The sequence below is a fragment of the Manacus vitellinus genome, unplaced genomic scaffold (assembly GCF_001715985.3).
Source record: "Manacus vitellinus isolate BGI_N305 unplaced genomic scaffold, ASM171598v3 scaffold_5_pilon, whole genome shotgun sequence".
Taxonomy (NCBI): Eukaryota; Metazoa; Chordata; class Aves; order Passeriformes; family Pipridae; genus Manacus; species Manacus vitellinus.
In genome coordinates, this window is record NW_021940682.1 from 10,137,478 (window position 1) to 10,154,504 (window position 17,027).

General features: G+C 43.0%; 2 protein-coding genes across 6 annotated transcripts in view; one reads left to right on the plus strand and one right to left on the minus strand.

Annotated features, from left to right (window-relative positions):
- Window positions 1-7,445, plus strand: part of MKRN1 (makorin ring finger protein 1) — a 31,237-nt gene extending 23,792 nt beyond the window's left edge. For 3 of the 4 annotated variants that reach the window (XM_018080358.1, XM_029963630.1, XM_008923369.3), the window contains exons 4-9: window positions 1,165-1,305; window positions 3,124-3,350; window positions 3,835-4,049; window positions 4,720-4,830; window positions 5,281-5,419; window positions 5,844-7,445. In XM_018080358.1, the coding sequence (XP_017935847.1) occupies window positions 1,165-1,305; window positions 3,124-3,350; window positions 3,835-4,049; window positions 4,720-4,830; window positions 5,281-5,419; window positions 5,844-6,056 (1,046 nt within the window). In that variant the 3' untranslated portion in view covers window positions 6,057-7,445. The remainder of the gene's footprint in view (window positions 1-1,164; window positions 1,306-3,123; window positions 3,351-3,834; window positions 4,050-4,719; window positions 4,831-5,280; window positions 5,420-5,843) is intronic. The other variant, XM_029963632.1, reaches the window with a different exon arrangement.
- Window positions 7,446-10,742: 3,297 nt separating this feature from the next.
- RAB19 (RAB19, member RAS oncogene family) lies at window positions 10,743-16,868 on the minus strand. Of its 2 annotated transcripts, none has more exons than XM_008923368.3 (4): window positions 16,652-16,868; window positions 15,607-15,790; window positions 13,158-13,556; window positions 10,743-11,091 (listed from the first exon to the last, which is right to left on the minus strand). In XM_008923368.3, the coding sequence occupies exons 1-3, from the start codon at window positions 16,844-16,846 to the stop codon at window positions 13,291-13,293; spliced, it is 645 nt and encodes a 214-aa protein (XP_008921616.1). In that variant the 5' UTR covers window positions 16,847-16,868; the 3' UTR covers window positions 10,743-11,091; window positions 13,158-13,290. The 2 variants fall into 2 exon arrangements, with proteins under 2 accessions (XP_008921616.1, XP_017936280.1); XM_018080791.2 differs by having other exon boundaries at window positions 12,734-13,556.
- Window positions 16,869-17,027: the final 159 nt, after the last annotated feature.

The window sequence follows — 17,027 nt, forward strand, 5'->3', positions numbered from 1 at the left end:
AAGGGTCAGGCTCATTTTTCATGGAAACTTGTGCCAGATTAAGTTAAATAACATTCTTTTCTCTGAATCTTGTTGCAAATTCTGTTTTATATCCTTTCAAATTTGATGTATTGTAACATACAAACATACTCAGCCGTTTCTGTTCTGAACAGTGCCGTGATGCTAATTCCCATGGTGACTTGTTAAAAGCTGTGTTTGAAAAAGCTTTACTGTTCTGAAGCCACTGTCTTTTTGAAGCTACAGAAATGAAGAACCTTGCTGTAGTGATCAGGTAGATGTATGCAGTATGTCCTACAGTGTAAAGCCTTACAGATTATTCTTATCAAATGTCTGGAGAAATGTACAGATGCTTAGTAACTTTAAAATGGAATTTATTTGTCAAGGTTAGCCAGAAACCTGTGTGTTTTAAGTTGTCTTACAAATGATGAACATTCAGAGGTGGCACTTTAACCATGCATAGCTTGGGCTATAATGCTTATCTTCTACTATGAATCTCTGATTTGAGACTAAACCTGGTATCTTGAAGTTCACTTCAGTACCAGCAATGATTCTTTGGATATTCACTTGTTTGTTGTACAAATGTGCCACATTTCCATATTTGTTCTGCAGCTACTGCTGCTACATGTTCTGGAGTATTGAGGAAGAGTAGAAAGGCAGAAATACAAGAAACACTGAATTAGGTGGCTGTTTCCTGGTACTACAAGATGAATGTTTTTGATGCTACAAAGTGTGTCCCAGAGTGGAAGCAGGTGGTGTGTGGATTGAAGGTAACAAACCAGTTTTTCCACTAGCATGAATTTAACCCTGTTGACTGGGAAGTGGGCAGTGAGAAGGTGGGGATTGAGTCCACCTACTGGAGAGCAGTGGTTTGGGAAACAGCAGTCAGAATCATAGAGAGTGAATATTACTCTGAGTGGTGTTGGATTTGTAACTACAGAGTCAGCGGAGTCTTCTGAATGTCTCTAATTTTGCTTTCAAAGAGGAAACCAAACTGTAGTTGATACAGAAAATATGCATGCTGTTCCAGCCTTGCAGTAAAGAGTTTCTTCCTATTTCTAATCTAACCCCACCTTCTTTCAGGTTGAATTTCAGTTTGAAAGCATTACCCCTTGTGTCTTATCATTACATGCCCTTGTAAAAAGTCCATCTTCATCTTTCTTGTAGGCCCCCTTCAGGTACTGGAAGGCCGCAATAAGGTCACCCCGGAGCCTTCTCTTCTCCAGGCTGAACAACCCCAACTCTCTGAGCCTTTCCTCATAGGAGAGGTGTTCCATCCCTCTAATCATCTTCATGGCCCTCAACTAGGTAAAAAATCTGTAACAACATTAACTAAAACAAACACTGGCAAATACAGCAGTTGAAGGAATAAATTCTGGATGGTAGTTGTGATTTTTGTTACTTCTTTTGGAAGTGAAGACCATGGATTTCAAATGGGAGAGGGCAAGTGGGATTTCAGGAAGTACGTACCTATTTTCATATTATGCTGAGCTACTCGGAAGAGTAGGTAGAGCCTAGTATATGGTTTCTTGTTACTTTTCTTGGTGCTAGGTCACTAGAACTCATGGGGAAGAAGAGGTAATGAACATGCTTTGGTTGGGAATCTCTGACTGAAAAGTGAGCAGGTTGGCAGGTGACTTATTATTCTATTACACACCTGCTTTAGAAACACATGTTTCTAATGAACACACTGGTCCAAGATCGGTGTGAGTGACTGCTACAGTCAGACATGGCTCAAGAAGCAGACTTGATCTTATTTTGAGAGCTAATTTTTTCCTACACTAATCTTCAATATTTGCTTGATCCCCTAAAACTCTGAGGTCTCAGGGACCTGCTTTTTCTTTACCTGTGTCCCCAGACTAACATACTGATACATGCCTATTTTATCTCTTTGCTCCATGGGGTTGAAAACTGCCGTTGTGCAGCCTCTGATTCATTTTGAGGAGGAGTTTGTCCTTCACTTTAGCTGATCCAAGTATGCTTCTGGTAGTTTCTGATAACTTCTCCAAATCTAGTACTTGAACAGCTTCTAAAAGTTATGCTTTCTTACAGCATGGATAACTTGTTACTCTTGTAACAGCTGGTTATGTAAATGAAGTCCAGCTGCTGTTCTTACTGGTGTTTTTTCTGAATATAATAATACTTTATGTTTATTACATCCTCAATTTCACACTGACTGCTTTTATCTTGTAATTTAGGGATCATCCTGCTTATGTAATAATCTCAAAAGGCCTGTTTGACTCGTGGTGATCCAAACAATGGTGTGTTCAGGAGGTGCAGGGAGAAGTGTTAAGCAGCAGCTGTCTAAATGGGGAAGAGAAACAATACAGATTTCAATTCAATTTAGAATTAGGTACAGGAATTCACTTAGGGTTTTGCAAAAGTGATGGCCAGTTTAGAATGCACTGAAAATAGCCTGAACTTCAGTTTCTTAGGTTCATCTGTCTGCGAGATAGACAATATCTGTTTAGGATAGGTTTTTTGGCAAATATGTAGAACTGAGTTAGTTTGAGAGGCACGAAAACCACTTCTGTGTAATTCCTAGAGATGCATGGGAGTCTAGAAATGAAAGTTTGTTCATGCTGAACAGCAACGTGCTAATTAACCTGCACACAAGGAACTGCTGATGTGGTGTTCCCATACTAGCATTTTATTATGCTGGATACACCTTTATTACTCCCTTTATTAGCTGTGTAATTTCTGGGGACAAAAACTGTTAGCTTTAGCTGATGTGAAAAATTTAGCTGATGTGAAATTGATTCTAAAAGCAGAGAGAGATCTGTAGCCTTTATTTAATTGTTGCTGAACCAGAATATGTATAGCAATGTATTTAAGAAGCTGAGGACTACTCAGAGTTTTCTAGTGTGGACTTAGCCTGTAAATGGATCTACCCTGACCACTGAAGCCTTGATAGCTTTAGTCTTTCTTGGGTTGAAGGATGAAGAAATTGGTCTTGAAATTTCTGGAGTGGGAAGAATAACTGTTAGTTCAGATTGAGGGTGCATGAAACTTGGACTGAAATGAACCTTGGTTGTTTTTATTATTCTCTTTGGATAACTTGAATGTTCTTACTCTTGGTGCTCTAAATCCGAATGTATTGCTTACTGTCTTTCATTCTGTTCCCAGCTGCCCCTTTCTGTGCTGAAGCACCCTTGCAGGAAATGGTGATTGAGGAAGAATATGAAAAGCAGCAAGCAGATGTGGAGATAAAGAAGGAGCTGTGCCCCTACGCTGCATTAGGAGAGTGTCGTTATGGAGAAAACTGCGTGTACATCCATGGGGATGTGTGTGATATGTGCGGCCTGCAGGTCTTGCATCCAATTGATGCTGCACAGAGATCTCAGCACATAAAGGTAAGCAAACAACTGTCTGGTGTTAAACAGCTCCAAGTTATTGCTTCCTAGCTCTCCTCAATCACTCGTTACTAATCCCTTCCATTTGAAGGTGTGTGCAGGTCAGGCAGTGAATGAAATTCCGGTTGTAAACTAGACTGTTTCCTGTCATGGCCCTACTCAAAAGCAGCTGGGTTTCCTTATCTGTGCTGGGAGAGCAGTCTGCTTAAAGATCCTGAAGCTTTTTTCTTTGCCTAGTAAAACTGGATGGTCTTTTAGATTGCCTTTTCATGTTCACAAGGAAAGTCTGACAAAGGAATTTGAACTCTGAACTGATCGTTCCCCGTCTGAGCAAATTTTATTTTGAGGATAAAGATTTTTTCAGTTTAATCATACTCCATTCAGTATGGAAAACAGCAGAGTAAAACTGAGTTTAAAAACCTGCTTAGACCCCACCAGGTGAACAGTTGTCTCTGTAGTCGTTTTCTTTGTCTCTCCTTTTCAGTCTTGCATTGAAGCTCACGAGAAGGACATGGAGCTTTCCTTTGCCGTCCAGCGTAGTAAAGACATGGTGTGCGGGATATGCATGGAGGTGGTGTATGAGAAAGCTAATCCTAGTGAGCGCCGCTTTGGGATCCTCTCCAACTGCAGCCACACTTACTGTCTCAAGTGCATCCGCAAGTGGAGGAGTGCTAAGCAATTTGAGAGCAAGATTATAAAGTGAGGCACTTTCCCATTTCGATTGTGCTTTGTTACTATGGAAGAACTTAGTAACTTGTGACAACTTGCAACAGACTTCCAGATGCAGACTGCACAGAGACTGCACTTAATGCATACTAACTTAGTTTGGAAGTGAAATAATTGTTGGGGATAACATTTACACTCTGATTTGGTTAATACATTTTAAGTTGGCTAAACTCAGTGGTAGAAAATAACTGTTTATTTAGTAGCATGTTGTCCAGTGGTTACTGTTTATGTCTTGGACACTCAGACAGGAATCTAGAAACAGATTAACCAGTTCAGAATGTATGCTGCTTAATTCATTACTGCCCTGGAGCATCACTTAGTTGACAAAACATTACTCCATCTAAGGCTGTTCTAAAAAGTAGACTTCCAATCAAATAAATACAGGAATCATACCAAAATAAATTTATTTAATTCTAAAGAAAAAGGAGTCCGTGTGAAGTGTTTTTTCAAGCTGCCATTGCCGTTGAGTTCTTGAAGAGAGTTTAGGTTATCCTCGTGTAAGAGAACGTAGACTGAAAAGGTCGTACAGCAAGTATACAAGTGCAATACCTCTTTAAAGATGGATATGTGCCATGACTTGTTATATAGGAGGGAGAGCGCCCTGTAATGTGGAATTTTGCAGCACAGTCTGTTCATTTCCCAGGTCCTGCCCAGAATGTCGGATCACATCTAACTTTGTCATTCCAAGTGAGTACTGGGTGGAGGAGAAGGAAGAGAAGCAGAAACTCATTCAGAAATACAAGGAGGCAATGAGGTATGAGCAATGCAGCCTTTTGTCAAGTTGAGACTGCAGAGATAAAGGCACACATGGAGAAGGGTGTTGACGTAAAGCCCCCCTCACACCTCCTTTCCACCACCTTGTGTGAAGTGCATCTTTGCCTATCTGCCCACAGATGCATGCAACCACACAGTCCCAAAGCTATTCCCGTGTTCTTTGACCTCAGTCTTTCCCTTCTATACACAAAAGGCTGGTGGTGTAGCCATAAGGCAGTACAAGCTCATGCACTGCAAACCATCAGTGTCCCTCTGCATGCATTGGCCCAAACGTGTTGTGTAATACATCACTTCTGTGCGTTAGTCTTACACTGACAAAATACCTTCAGCCCCTGGTACCTGAGATCCTTGTGGACCTACAGGTAACTGGAGTTCTCAAGTCCCGATTGGGGTCTGCACTCAGTAAGGGTTGCGATATTTTCCTTTCCAGCAACAAGCCATGCAGGTACTTTGATGAAGGCCGTGGAAGCTGTCCATTTGGAGGGAACTGTTTTTATAAGCATGAATATCCTGATGGCCGCCAAGAGGAGCCACAGAGACCCAAAGTGGGAACATCGAGTAGATACCGGGTCAGTGCTGCTGTTTGTTTGTTCTTTCCGTACAGAGAGCACAAGAGGGGGGTGCATTATGTCTTCTGCCTTGAGAAGAGGACAGGGAGATGGTGACTTTTTCCTTTCTCCCCCCCTTCTGATAGACCTCTGTAATGATGAATTTGAAGGAATCAGTACTCTGAAGTTTGTGAATGCTGGAGGCCAAGATGAAAAGACTAAATTTGAAAAACTTTCTTACAACATATTGAAGTAGAAATATTGGTTAGCATTAATAGGGGTGTGTAAGGGTAAATTCTACTGGAGGTCAGTATCTCCCTGAATGAGAACTGTGATTTCTTGCCTGTCAGAAAGTACACCAGGGGCTGAACGTTGCCAGCCTCTGGAAAGGCTCCTGCTTTGTACCATGTGGTCACCCGGGGAAATGCTTGTGTTCCACTTGCAGGCCCAGCGGAGGAATCGGTTCTGGGAGTTCATCGAGGAGCGGGAGAATGGTGATCCGTTTGAAACCGATGAGGATGAGGTGGTGACCTTTGAGCTTGGTGAGATGTTGCTTATGCTGTTGGCAGCAGGAGGTGACGATGAGCTAACGGATTCCGAGGACGAGTGGGACTTATTTCATGATGAGCTGGAAGATTACTATGACTTGGATCTATAGCACCTGTCAGTGGAGTGTGGACTGTTGTCTTGGCTTCAGGCAGTAGCTATTACCTGTGGTGTTGTGGCAGTGCCTGTGTTTCTCCTAGGCAGGCCGATCAATTCCAGGTGCTGTTGTAATAACTTTTACCCAGGGTCTGTCTCTTCCCATCCCCTCCTCTCCCACCCCAGGAGTGTTGTTTTTCCTCTGTTTAAACAAATAACAAGAAATAAATCTTTAAAATGTTAGTTTTTGTAAAAATAAATTTAACTGTCAAACAGTTAGCTTAGGTTTGTTGCTTCATCTGTGTACCCAACAGAGTTCACCCAGTTCCAGGGTTAAAGTGTTTACAGGACTTCCACACTCATTTTGAAGAGCCCAGATACAAAAATGAGCAGTGGCCATGCAGTGGGGATGTAAATTGGCTGATGGCCCTTCTTCTGTCTTTGTACCATTACTTCTGATTTCAGGCCAGATACAAATACTCTTTCTGGCATCAGCTCCGTTCCAGCCCCCTCATGTACACGTCTTCATTTGTGATTTTGGTCTCTGTTTACTTGCACATTACTATTACTACTGTGTAACCAGAACCAGGTGTGAACGTTCTGGGTTTTTACTGTGTTTAGCATGAAAGGAAAATGTCTTTGTGAAAGGAGAACTCTCTATGTGTATATACCGATAAATGTGGAGTTGGACCTCAAGGATGGGGAGACTCTGTAAGTTAAAAAATAACAAAACCATCTTTCATCCCCTCTTGGTGCATGAAGTGTAGCCTCCAACTGGACATGAAACTGGTTTAGTGGTCTCAGCCCAGTCTGCGGCAACGATCTTAACTATTGCTTAACTTGATAAACAGCACTCCCTAATACACCAGCTCTATTTCATGTGTATGGTTAGGGTTGTCAGGAGCAGAAATCCGGTTAGCCAAGGTGGGGTCAGAGGAACACCAGAGAGGACCCTTTAGCTTTATCGCTCTGTAAGTTTTAGAACTTCATGTAAACACTTAAGCCGTGAACTTTGCTAGGAAATCACTGTTCCCCTCAGCTGCTCTGAGGTTCACGTGCTCTCTGCAGCTGAGTGAGGCAGGTTGCCTGGTAAAGCTGTTCAGTTTATGTGACTTACTGCTTACAAAGGCAGTCATGCAGTTTCTGGCTGTAATTTGCATTGAGAAATTACTTTGCCACCAAAGCCCCGGCACAGGAATTTTAACCTTGCATTACATTATTGCTGTTTTTTATTGACTTGTGGATGCCCCGTGATCTGTTCTCCTGCTGCTCTTGTCCCCTAGACTGCCTCTCCTTTCACTTTTAAATGGAATGAGAAATTGTTCTGAGGTCTATAACGTATTGTTTTGCAGCTGCCTTTTGTAAGAAGCACTTTTCCCAAATAAAAAAAATCAAAAAAATTAAACAAGGAGTCAGTCTGTTCTTTTATGTTTGAAGCTTCTGTTTTTTAGCTTGATTATTTTTGTGTGTTTCTGTAAATATAAAGGCATTTGTCACTTTTTCTTAACTCCTCCAGAACTGTGTCACTCTCAATATGGAATTTTGGTATTGTTACAACTTTTCTAGCAAAGAGCCTGTAATGTAAGGAACACATTCTGCACAGACAGCTGAGGCAGTGGAAAGGTTGAAGGAATATCTAGGGCCATTAGTGAGCACAGATGTGGCTTGCTTTCTCAGAAGTAGTTTTTGCACTGTTGTATTACTTTTATTTGCCCTGAACAAAGCCCCAGTTGCAGTACATATTCTATCCATAGATTCCTGTCGTAATGATGTTGGCACAGCAAGCCCAAGGACTGCTACAGGCCACTTCCTTTGACTCCACATGCTTCTACAAGCCTATGTGTGTTCAGAAAGAAGCATTTTTCTGCAGAAATACATGAAGTTGGAGGTAAACTAGTAAAAACTTATTTAGTTGCTGAAGGATATGAATAAGACAACTTTAACTGAACAAACTAAAGCCATTTTTGGGTTGGTTGGTTGGTTTGGTTATGTTTGTTGTTTTTTTTTCCAGAGCCAACTAGCGGAGGGAGAAAAAGAATGTAATTTGAGCAAGTGATACTTAAAACTGATATAGGGGAGAAACAGAAAAAATAAAAGCCTTCCTCCCCTACGTGGTGAACATAAGTTGCTACATCCTATTGGAAAACTGCATTCAAATGTAAGTTTAACAAAGATGTGTTCTGGTAAGGTGGAAGAAGGTAAAACTTACCAGCCAGAGCACACACATGAGGTTCTTTTCATAAGGGGTGAGAAGTGGTGTGCTTTGCTCTGTGTGGGTGTACACGTGGCACAGTGGTGGATGCTCCCGCTTCTGAAGCGGCTTTCTGTGGGTGTTACAGGGGAGGCTGAGGACACACAAATGAATGATTTGCTCTGGTGGAGGCTGTTGGGCTGTTGCAAGGTGACTGATGTGGTCACGTGCATCATGACAAGTAGCTTCTGTTGCTCTCACTTTGAATCGTGCTGTGGCTCCTGTTCTGCAGGTTCAAGAGCTGCATGTATTTGTCACCAGGCAGTACTGTTGTGTGCCACTTGTGTCTGAACCTTGCTGGTGGGAGGTTTGTTTCTAAGCCTGCTGTAGCATTGTGCTTTCTACCTTCCACCCATCCCAAACTGGAACAACTGAAAATAGTAGGGCCTTTGAAATAATGTTAGTAGGCTGTTATGCTTTTCCTTTGTAAGAACAGGAATAATTTCAGTAGAATTAAGGCAAACTTTTAATGTAAAAAGATGGAGGGTGACAGCTTAGGCTGTGCTATGTTTTCTTCAAGCACATACCTAAGGTACAGAAACTGAAGAGGCCAATCAGAGTAATGTCAAGATGAAAAGGTATCAAGTCTCCATAACCTTCTACCAGCAAAGTCTTGATTTCAAAACAAAAATCTTCAGAAAAAGATGCATGCTCTCACTTGAAGTGCCTTGACTCTACTCCCTAGGCCAGGGTATATACATTTAGTTTGATACAAAACTTTGCCTCTTGTGGTAGGTGCAGAGTATGTGTGCTGCCTGTTCTCACTGCTCTGAATGGGATGATACAAGCTAAGAGTACTTGTTAAAACCTCTGCTGCTTCAGTTCAAACGGTGGTAGCACAGCTTGCCCTTGACTGTAGCCCAAGGTGGATTGTAATCTTTGAGGGGATGCCTGATGCATGTAGTGAAATACAGAGTAGCTCACCTTGCCTTAGCAGGAAACTTATGGGGTGTCTCAGGTTTGGAACAAAACTTGTGTAGCTGAAATTATCAATGCTGCAGCAGTTTAAAAGGAGAGAGAGCCCCCATGTAATCCCCTGGGATTGAGATACAATACAGGACTTCACTGCAGGGATCAAGTAGCTACCAAGTCAGTTTAATGCAAGCATTAGAGAGACATTATTAAACTAGTTGTGGTGAGCCTCACTTCAGGTTAGCAAAACAAGACTTAGCAGAGAAAACTGTATAAGCAGTGATATTCATGGACACAGCAGTAGCAAGGAAAGGCAGGACTCCAAATATGCTAAGCTTCTGCCCTGTTATATATAGATGTGCTGTTTGTCACTTGCTGTCAAGCCAGAGTCAACAGCTTGATGTGACTGCATTGACAGAGGTTGTGCAGGCACCTGAGTGCTGATTTTTAGAACAACAGCATAAGAAAAATACTTCAAAAAATATTTAAAAGTCCGACCCATCTCAAACTGGACATTCCTATTACAAGGTGAAGTATTCTTAGGAAAAAGGAGCTCTGGGCATGTCTAAAACTATTCTCAAAGGGCTCCCATATCCCAGCATTGCCTGTTCCAGTTCCTAATGCAATTGCACGAGAGTGGTGCTTGAAAATTATTTCGGGAGTCGGTACGTTGAGCAATGAGTATTTAAGCCCACACACACACACACCTGCAGCCAAATGTGGTGTCCTTAAGGAGCTGAGACCCATAAAAAGCTGCCTGTTGGCAGCCCACAGCTGGAAGGGGCATCTCCTAAAAGCACTTTCGTTTGAGCACTCACCTGGTGGGGGGAAGCTTCACTTTCAATTCCTTGTCCAAAAGCACAGGCATGCATCTCCTTCCTGAAAAAAGGCTCAAGGATAGAGCTCTCCACCTCTGTCAGGACCTGAAAATTGCTTTCTCTGTCTCCTTTTCAACTATACTTAAACATTAACTAGAATGATTAGATAAGAACCTCAGCTTTTGCAATTAAGAGCCTGTCTCCTGCCTATGAAGCAAAGCCTGACCACATAGGCAGTGCTATATGCCTTCCACTTCACTGGCTTGCTGTTATGTTGACTTTCAAACTAGTCAGCTTCTGGGAGGTGTCAGTTTGCTCCATTTTAAAATACTTCTTTTTTTTTTTCATTATCCCATTTCATTGGGTAAGTCCTGCTTCAATCTCATCTGGCATGGCTGCAGTGCAAGTAATGTGCCACAGCTAAGATTGAAACACTTCCAAGTAGATAAAAACTTAACAAATGTGCTCATCTTCAAGCTGAATGTGCAGCTTTTAAAACTGAAACCCGAGGGACAGCAGTAGTTTTTAGAACAGTGGTGTAAACAAGCTATACTTTGAACAAATGCATTAATGATACTGTCAGGAAGCACACTGAATTTGCATGTGATGCTGGGGAACAAAACCATTAATGGAATATTCCGTAGCAGTTAATGCCACTTTGCCTTGTCACAGCTGTGTGTTCCCACCTGCTCTCTGATGGGGAAAGGCAGAACCACAGAAATTACACCGAGTTTGTATTTTAATCTAGTGGTTCTCACAGTCTATAATAACATGCCACAGTAAAGGGGTTTTTTTTAAAGTTTATGGCTTCATGTATTACCTCATGAATAATACCATTACCAGTATACTCTCTGAAGAACCTTGTTAGCAACTGCTGCAGCTTGTTCTTCATTCAGGCGAGGACAGCTTGAAAAGTGTCCCTGCAGAAACCATTCAGTGTAACTGCCCAAAGGCCGTGTGGAAGATGCCAAACAGAACCAACCAGAAGAGGTCATGCTCCTGGTTTAGTTGCACAATGGGGAGGTGTTTAAGACTAGTTTCTTGAAGGAGGAGAAGGGAGCCTGTTAGACCTGTTAAAGGAAAGGGGACAGTGCAGCTCAAGGCATGGTCACAAGCCTGTCCTCCCTGATCCCGTGTTGCACAGCTTTCTGTGAGGAAGAGAATGGCAAGAGCCCTGTAACCTGGCAGTGCTGGGCAGTCAGGGAGGACCACATCAGCCTGCAGAAATCTCCATACTGAGGGTAAGCAAAATAACTTGATACACTAATTGCTAATTAAGGTAGTAAACCCAATGAACCATGCCAAGGTTAACACCGCCAGTAACATGGTGAGATGAACACAATACTTTTCTATTACAGTCTCCTGAAAGATACAAAAAAAAAAAAGAAAAAAAAAAAGAGATGGATTACGACCGGGAGTAGTTTGGATTTTAAACAGAAAAGAATATTAACCTTATATTTTACTGTTTTCGTAGTGACACGAGGTGTAGAAACTAGTAGTTTGGAAGCTTGCTTGCCACTTGGAAAGGTTATGGTATTTATTGTTGCCTAAATGTGCAAACTGAAATGCAACTACTAGGCTAGTACTGAATGAAGAAGAAATAAGATTTAAAAAGTAAACATCAGAAGGAGGATGTCTGAAGATGAAGCTTTCTCTACAGCAGGCAAAAGGCTTAGAGGCTAGCATGGAGGATTCCTCCCTCAGTTTACACACAGCTGCTCTTTGCATGTGATAGCAAAGAACTTAGCCAGAGAAAGCATTAATAATATTAGAAGTATTTCCAAGACTATAAATCAGTGATTCATTCTGCTTTATTTTTTGTGCTTCTCAGACAAGATTTTCCAGAAATATTTGCTACGTGATTTTCCCTATTTTTCCAGGGCTTAGGAAACATGGGCAGACCACCATCAAGTAAGCCAGCAACCCACCAGCCTTCCCAGGGCTGCTCTGAATGTGACACAGACCATATTTTATCGTTACAGAGTTTGAGTTGCAGCTCATAGCTTAACAGTAACTGACACACTTCGGTACATGAGGACTGCAGTCAAAAGAACTTTCCCCTGTATAATATTTCTTTCCTCCCTCTCCTTCCCTGTTTCCATCTACTGGGAAAAAAAAATGCAAACAAAACAACAGAGAAGAAAAAACCCTACATCAACAACACAAAATCCAAAACAAAACTCAAAAAAACCACCAAGAAAACCTCAAAGCCCACACCAAAAAAACCCCCAACCAAACCCCTTCATTCAGTTCAGTTATACAGAAGTGACCCCTGAGTAGCAGAGCTTGCATTTGGGAAGAGCAATCCAAAACCTTCCACATTGTTCAGTCCCCACAGCAGTAGTGTATATACTTGCCTAGGGCAGCTTTCTGGTGCACCCCATACCATTCACTTACTGCTCTAACACAAGGTTACCTAATTAAACCATCTTACCCCTTGCTGAGTTTTACAGGAGCTTGGATCCATCCTTCAGACTACCTTGGAAATCTGCAGGCATACTCTCAAGCTGCCATTGGCCCTTTGCACAAGCTACAGAAGGCTTTTGGTTAAAGTCAGCACATCAAAAAGCATGATGAGGTTAGTGGGGAGAAAAGAAAAAAACATCCTTTCACTGGAAGCTTTGCTTCTAGCAAGTCTGTGTAGCAAGATGGAGACCAGTACTGGAAGCAATTCTGACAATTAGGGAGCAAAGTGAAAGGCAGTCTTCTCACCCCAGGAAGAAGTGTATCCTGTTCTGCCTGCCATGTAACCCCAGGGATGTCTCCACTTGTTCTTTCACAAATGTTATTAAGTCCCTTGGGATGAGTGGCTACATGCCTGACATCAGGACAGCCCCTAAATGAAAGTTTAAGCAGCATGTGTCAGACTTCTTACAGCTACGGGCAGAGCGGAAAGTGCTTGCACTTAGAACCAGCAACATAGCTCAGAAGGGTCAAATTAACACACAGCTCCGGTGCAAATTCATCTTCTGACACAGCCAGAAAAACATTCAAAGGCTATAATTAAAGGCAATAGTTTTTATAGTTCTCTTTGATTAAGGCAAGGGCTGGCAGCTTCCTGAGTCCTCTCAGCTCATTGCCACGTTTAAAGCAACCTGTGCTACCAACAGCAACAATGATCTCTGAAAATACTTACAAGCCAAACTCCAAGGTAGAGATATCAAGAGACATGGCTTGAGGCCAGAGAGGACACTTTCATCAATTGAATACAATTGCATCAAACAGCCTCAGAAGAATGACAATTTCCAAGCTCTTCCTGAAGTTTCTCTTCAACAGGGGCACTGGGCCTTCTCCACACTTGGACTGGCAATCACTGGCTTGGAATCAAGACAGAAGCTGTTTGGAGGGTTCTCTCCATGAAGCTGTAAGGTATTTCGGGCTATTAGCTCCTTAGCCATTAACATGAACACCTCTTCTATGTTTTGAGCTTCTTTTGCTGATGTCTCCAGTACAGCTAAGAGCCCGTGCTTCTCTGCCAGCGTGCAGGCATCTTCAAACAGGACCTGGCGCTTATCCAGTGAGTCTGATTTGTTCCCTTAAAAGAAGGCAAATAGACATTCAATAAGTTAGTCTCTCAAAAATTCATCTTTAAATGCAATGGATTAATTAAATTCTGTTAAACAACAGATTTATGTTAGGTGTAAGTTACTGGAAAGAACAAGATGTAAGCACATCGGAGCCACAAACACAGACTGTGGATCAAAACTGCAGCTAATCATAGGATAGGAAATTACTTGAAATCCAAGAAAAAACTAAAAACCTGTGTTCATCTAATTATTTGGTGTAGGTAGTGGTGCCAAAGGATTGTTTGGAAGCAACTACTGGTTCTATTCTTTAGTGGTTTTAAACATTTAGTAGCATTTAGGTTAAACACTTTAAAAAAATCTTTTAAGATGATGTCAAAAAAGACAAGAATTCACACTAGCTACTTTAATGCTTAAGATAGAGACTTGTTTCTGCATATATAGATTAAAACTTTTACTTGCAGCACTCCAGTCAAAGTCTATCAGAAAGCGTGAAACGCCTCAGATAAAATACCTTTGTATATTTAAGTAGTTGCAGCACATGTGGAATTATCAGTTCTGGTACATGCAGTACCTGGCTGAAGTCTACATTCATAGTTTCAAGACAGCCCTTCATCAAATTCATATCTTGAATTTGAAGCATATACAAGCCAACTCCCCTCCCATTAAGTCCCTTTCAATTTTTCTAAAAGGAAAAAACCCCAACAAAAACAACAAAACAACCCCCCCCACAAAAGAAAACCACAACCCCCCAACAAACAGCTGGAGGGTTATTTGGCTTCTTAAAAAGAGCCCTCCCTTCCAGATGGGAAAGTTAGACTTCTTAACCTTAACCTCATGCTAGAAGGGTGTATAACGTGCTCAAATGTAATTAAATGTACAAAGACTTCTGCCAAAGTAAGTAAAGCAAACAGCAGCAGCTCTGGAAGAAAGCACCAAGCTGAAACCTTATCAAAAGCTTTATTTTTACCAATTTCAGAACTTTTCTCTTTAAAAAACAGCATCAACCACCACCAGCCCCCACCACACACAGGTAAGTCTTTTCTTTAGATTCATGACAATAGTTAGAAAAGCCCTGCCAAGTTCAGTGATTTACACCCACCCAATTCTAAGCACTGCAGTTACAGATGCGGGTCAGAATTTGTTGTTTGTCTCTTCAGAGGAAGAACAGGAAGAACCATCACAGCCGCAGTAAGTACTGTGCTGGGAGCACAAGCAGCAGCTTCTGTCCCAGGCCTGTTGTGCCGTGGGGCTCAACCTGCCCGCCCTCAAGAGCCAGTCTGGGCTGCTGTGGCTGCATGCAATGCTCTCAGCACAGCGCCACAGCACAACAGGCAGAGGCTGTGGAATGTCAATAAAAGCTCTGTCATTTTACTACACTAGTTCTCTCATTTGCAGCTTCTTCCTTGGGGACAGGAAGAGCAATAACCACCTGAAACCAAGAGAAGGAACCACGCTGCTTCCTACCAGCTCCAGTTCTCAGCGATTGCTTCCTCAAGAGGCAAAGTTTCCCGAAGCTAGTGGAAAGTAAGCAGACTACTTCATGCCCTGCAAAAGCCAGTTCCCCATCTATTGTCTTACCTGATAGGAATCCCATTACAGAGCAATGCGCATGCATATCAAAAGAACAGAGAGGAAAGATGAGAACGAGGAGTTGTGTTGCTCTGTGCATTCCCCTTCAGTCTTGAATTATTGAGCCTCTACATTCCTGTGCATCAGGAGTATAGGGTCAGACTTACTGCAATTCTAACCTCAGCAAGGCTGTCCCTGCCTCGAGCCTGGCAGCAAAACTTGTTGAATTATTCCAACAGGAAAGAAAAAAGTAAAAAAAGGTTTCGCTGTCTGCAGTGGGTTTGGTCCTGTCAGGACCAGGTTATGACTTTCCTCATTTTTTTTAAAGCTTAGGCCACACTGATATATTTTCTGATCTTCTGTAATTAGAACTGCATTCTTTCTTAATGCGTAGTTTATAGATGCTTCAGGTAGTGGGGGAAAGTGAAGGAGATTTTATATTCATGTTAAAAAAGCTACATAACACAATATTTAAAATTAAAATCCTACCAATTAACATCATGACCAAGTTTGCAGCACCATACTTTTCAATTTCATGAATCCAGTGAGGAATGGATTCAAATGTGGACCTCCTAGTAAGGTCATAGGCAAGGATGGCCCCATGGGCACTCCTGTAATAAGACTGGGTTATTGTCCGGAAGCGTTCTTGGCCAGCTGTGTCCCACACTTGGATCTGTAAGAGAAAGGACAGAAGTTGTAAAGGCCAGTGAATGCCACTTCCTAGGTGTTTGCCAGCATCATCCAGGCTTTTGAAACCCCTTGTTTAGAAGGCAGCCAGACCTGCCTCAGCTCTCTCTGCTACAACACTGTGGCTTTGCCTTCTCTGGGTCTGAAGAGACATTTATGAGCCTGTAAAGTCAATCTACACAGTCCAAAGAGAAAGCTGCAAAGGTAAACCCAGCTTTGTAAAGAGGCCAAGAACTCTAGTTTCAACAACTGTACTAAAAGATTTAGAGTATTACAGGCTTTTAACAGGAAAGGAAGAAGCCCTGATGTGGGACTGGGCAGAGCAAATCTATATAAAGGGCAGGCATCTGAACTTCCATCTGCATGCAGAGGGAAGTTCTAGCTAACCATTTCTTCTGGTGTCTGTCTTAGAAGCCTTCTTCCCTCAAATTAAGCACACATCAAAGTGTAGCCTTTGCAAACTAGAGGGTTTTCTCTCCTCAGTGTCCCAGCTTAAACCCCCCCATCTCTGACAGAGGTAAGAGACAACCCCTCCAAAATACAGCAGTCTTCCAAAGAACTCCCTGCAGGCAAAGTGTGAGCCCTCTCCTCAAGTAGATGCAGAGAAGTCACGAGAGCAAGCATGTACCCAAATTAGGGTGAGTGCCTCCCCCAGGGCACGCTCCTGAGAGAAAGCTCCCCTTGGAAACACCCCTGGTCAGAAAGGCGGCCAGCTTTTGCCAGCTGCCTTCATTAGGGCCAAGCAGGAGATGCTGTGCATCCCACTACTCCCCGGCACCTGCATGGGAAAAGTGACACGGGAAAGGTGCTGCCCACCAAGAGTCTCGGGCTTGCTCCCGCCACGGACCTTTACTTTCTTGCCGTCGATGTCCATCGAGCGCACGGTGAAGTCGACGCCGATGGTGTTCTGCTGCTTCTCGTTGTACTGCCCCGTCTTGAAGCGGTGCACCACGCAGGTCTTCCCCACGTTGGAGTCCCCGATCAGGATGATCTTGAACAAGTAGTCGAAGGCATCGTCCGCGCCGGAGCTGGGGAACGGCATCGCGGCTCCCGGGCGGGCCTGCGGCGGGAGCGGGGCGGCGGGGGGGGAGGACAGCCGCGGGCCCGAGGAAGGAGCCCCTGTCCCACCGCTCACCTGTCGGCGCTGCCGCCGGGCCAGGTACGCCCGCTTTCTACGGCCTCGGCCCGGGCCGGCGGGAGATGTAGTCCGGGCCCCCCTTCCG

What these genes read in the sequence shown, in the direction of transcription:
- RAB19 (XM_008923368.3), bottom strand. Translation starts at nt 16,846, where the DNA reads ATGCCGTTCCCCAGCTCCGGCGCGGACGATGCCTTCGACTACTTGTTC. An exon ending in TCGACGGCAAGAAAGTAAAG is followed by an intron (nt 15,791 to 16,651) that starts GTCCGTGGCGGG and finishes TTTCTCTTACAG; the next exon opens with ATCCAAGTGTGGGACACAGC. An exon ending in CTTGGTCATGATGTTAATTG is followed by an intron (nt 13,557 to 15,606) that starts GTAGGATTTTAA and finishes CCTTCTTTTAAG; the next exon opens with GGAACAAATCAGACTCACTG.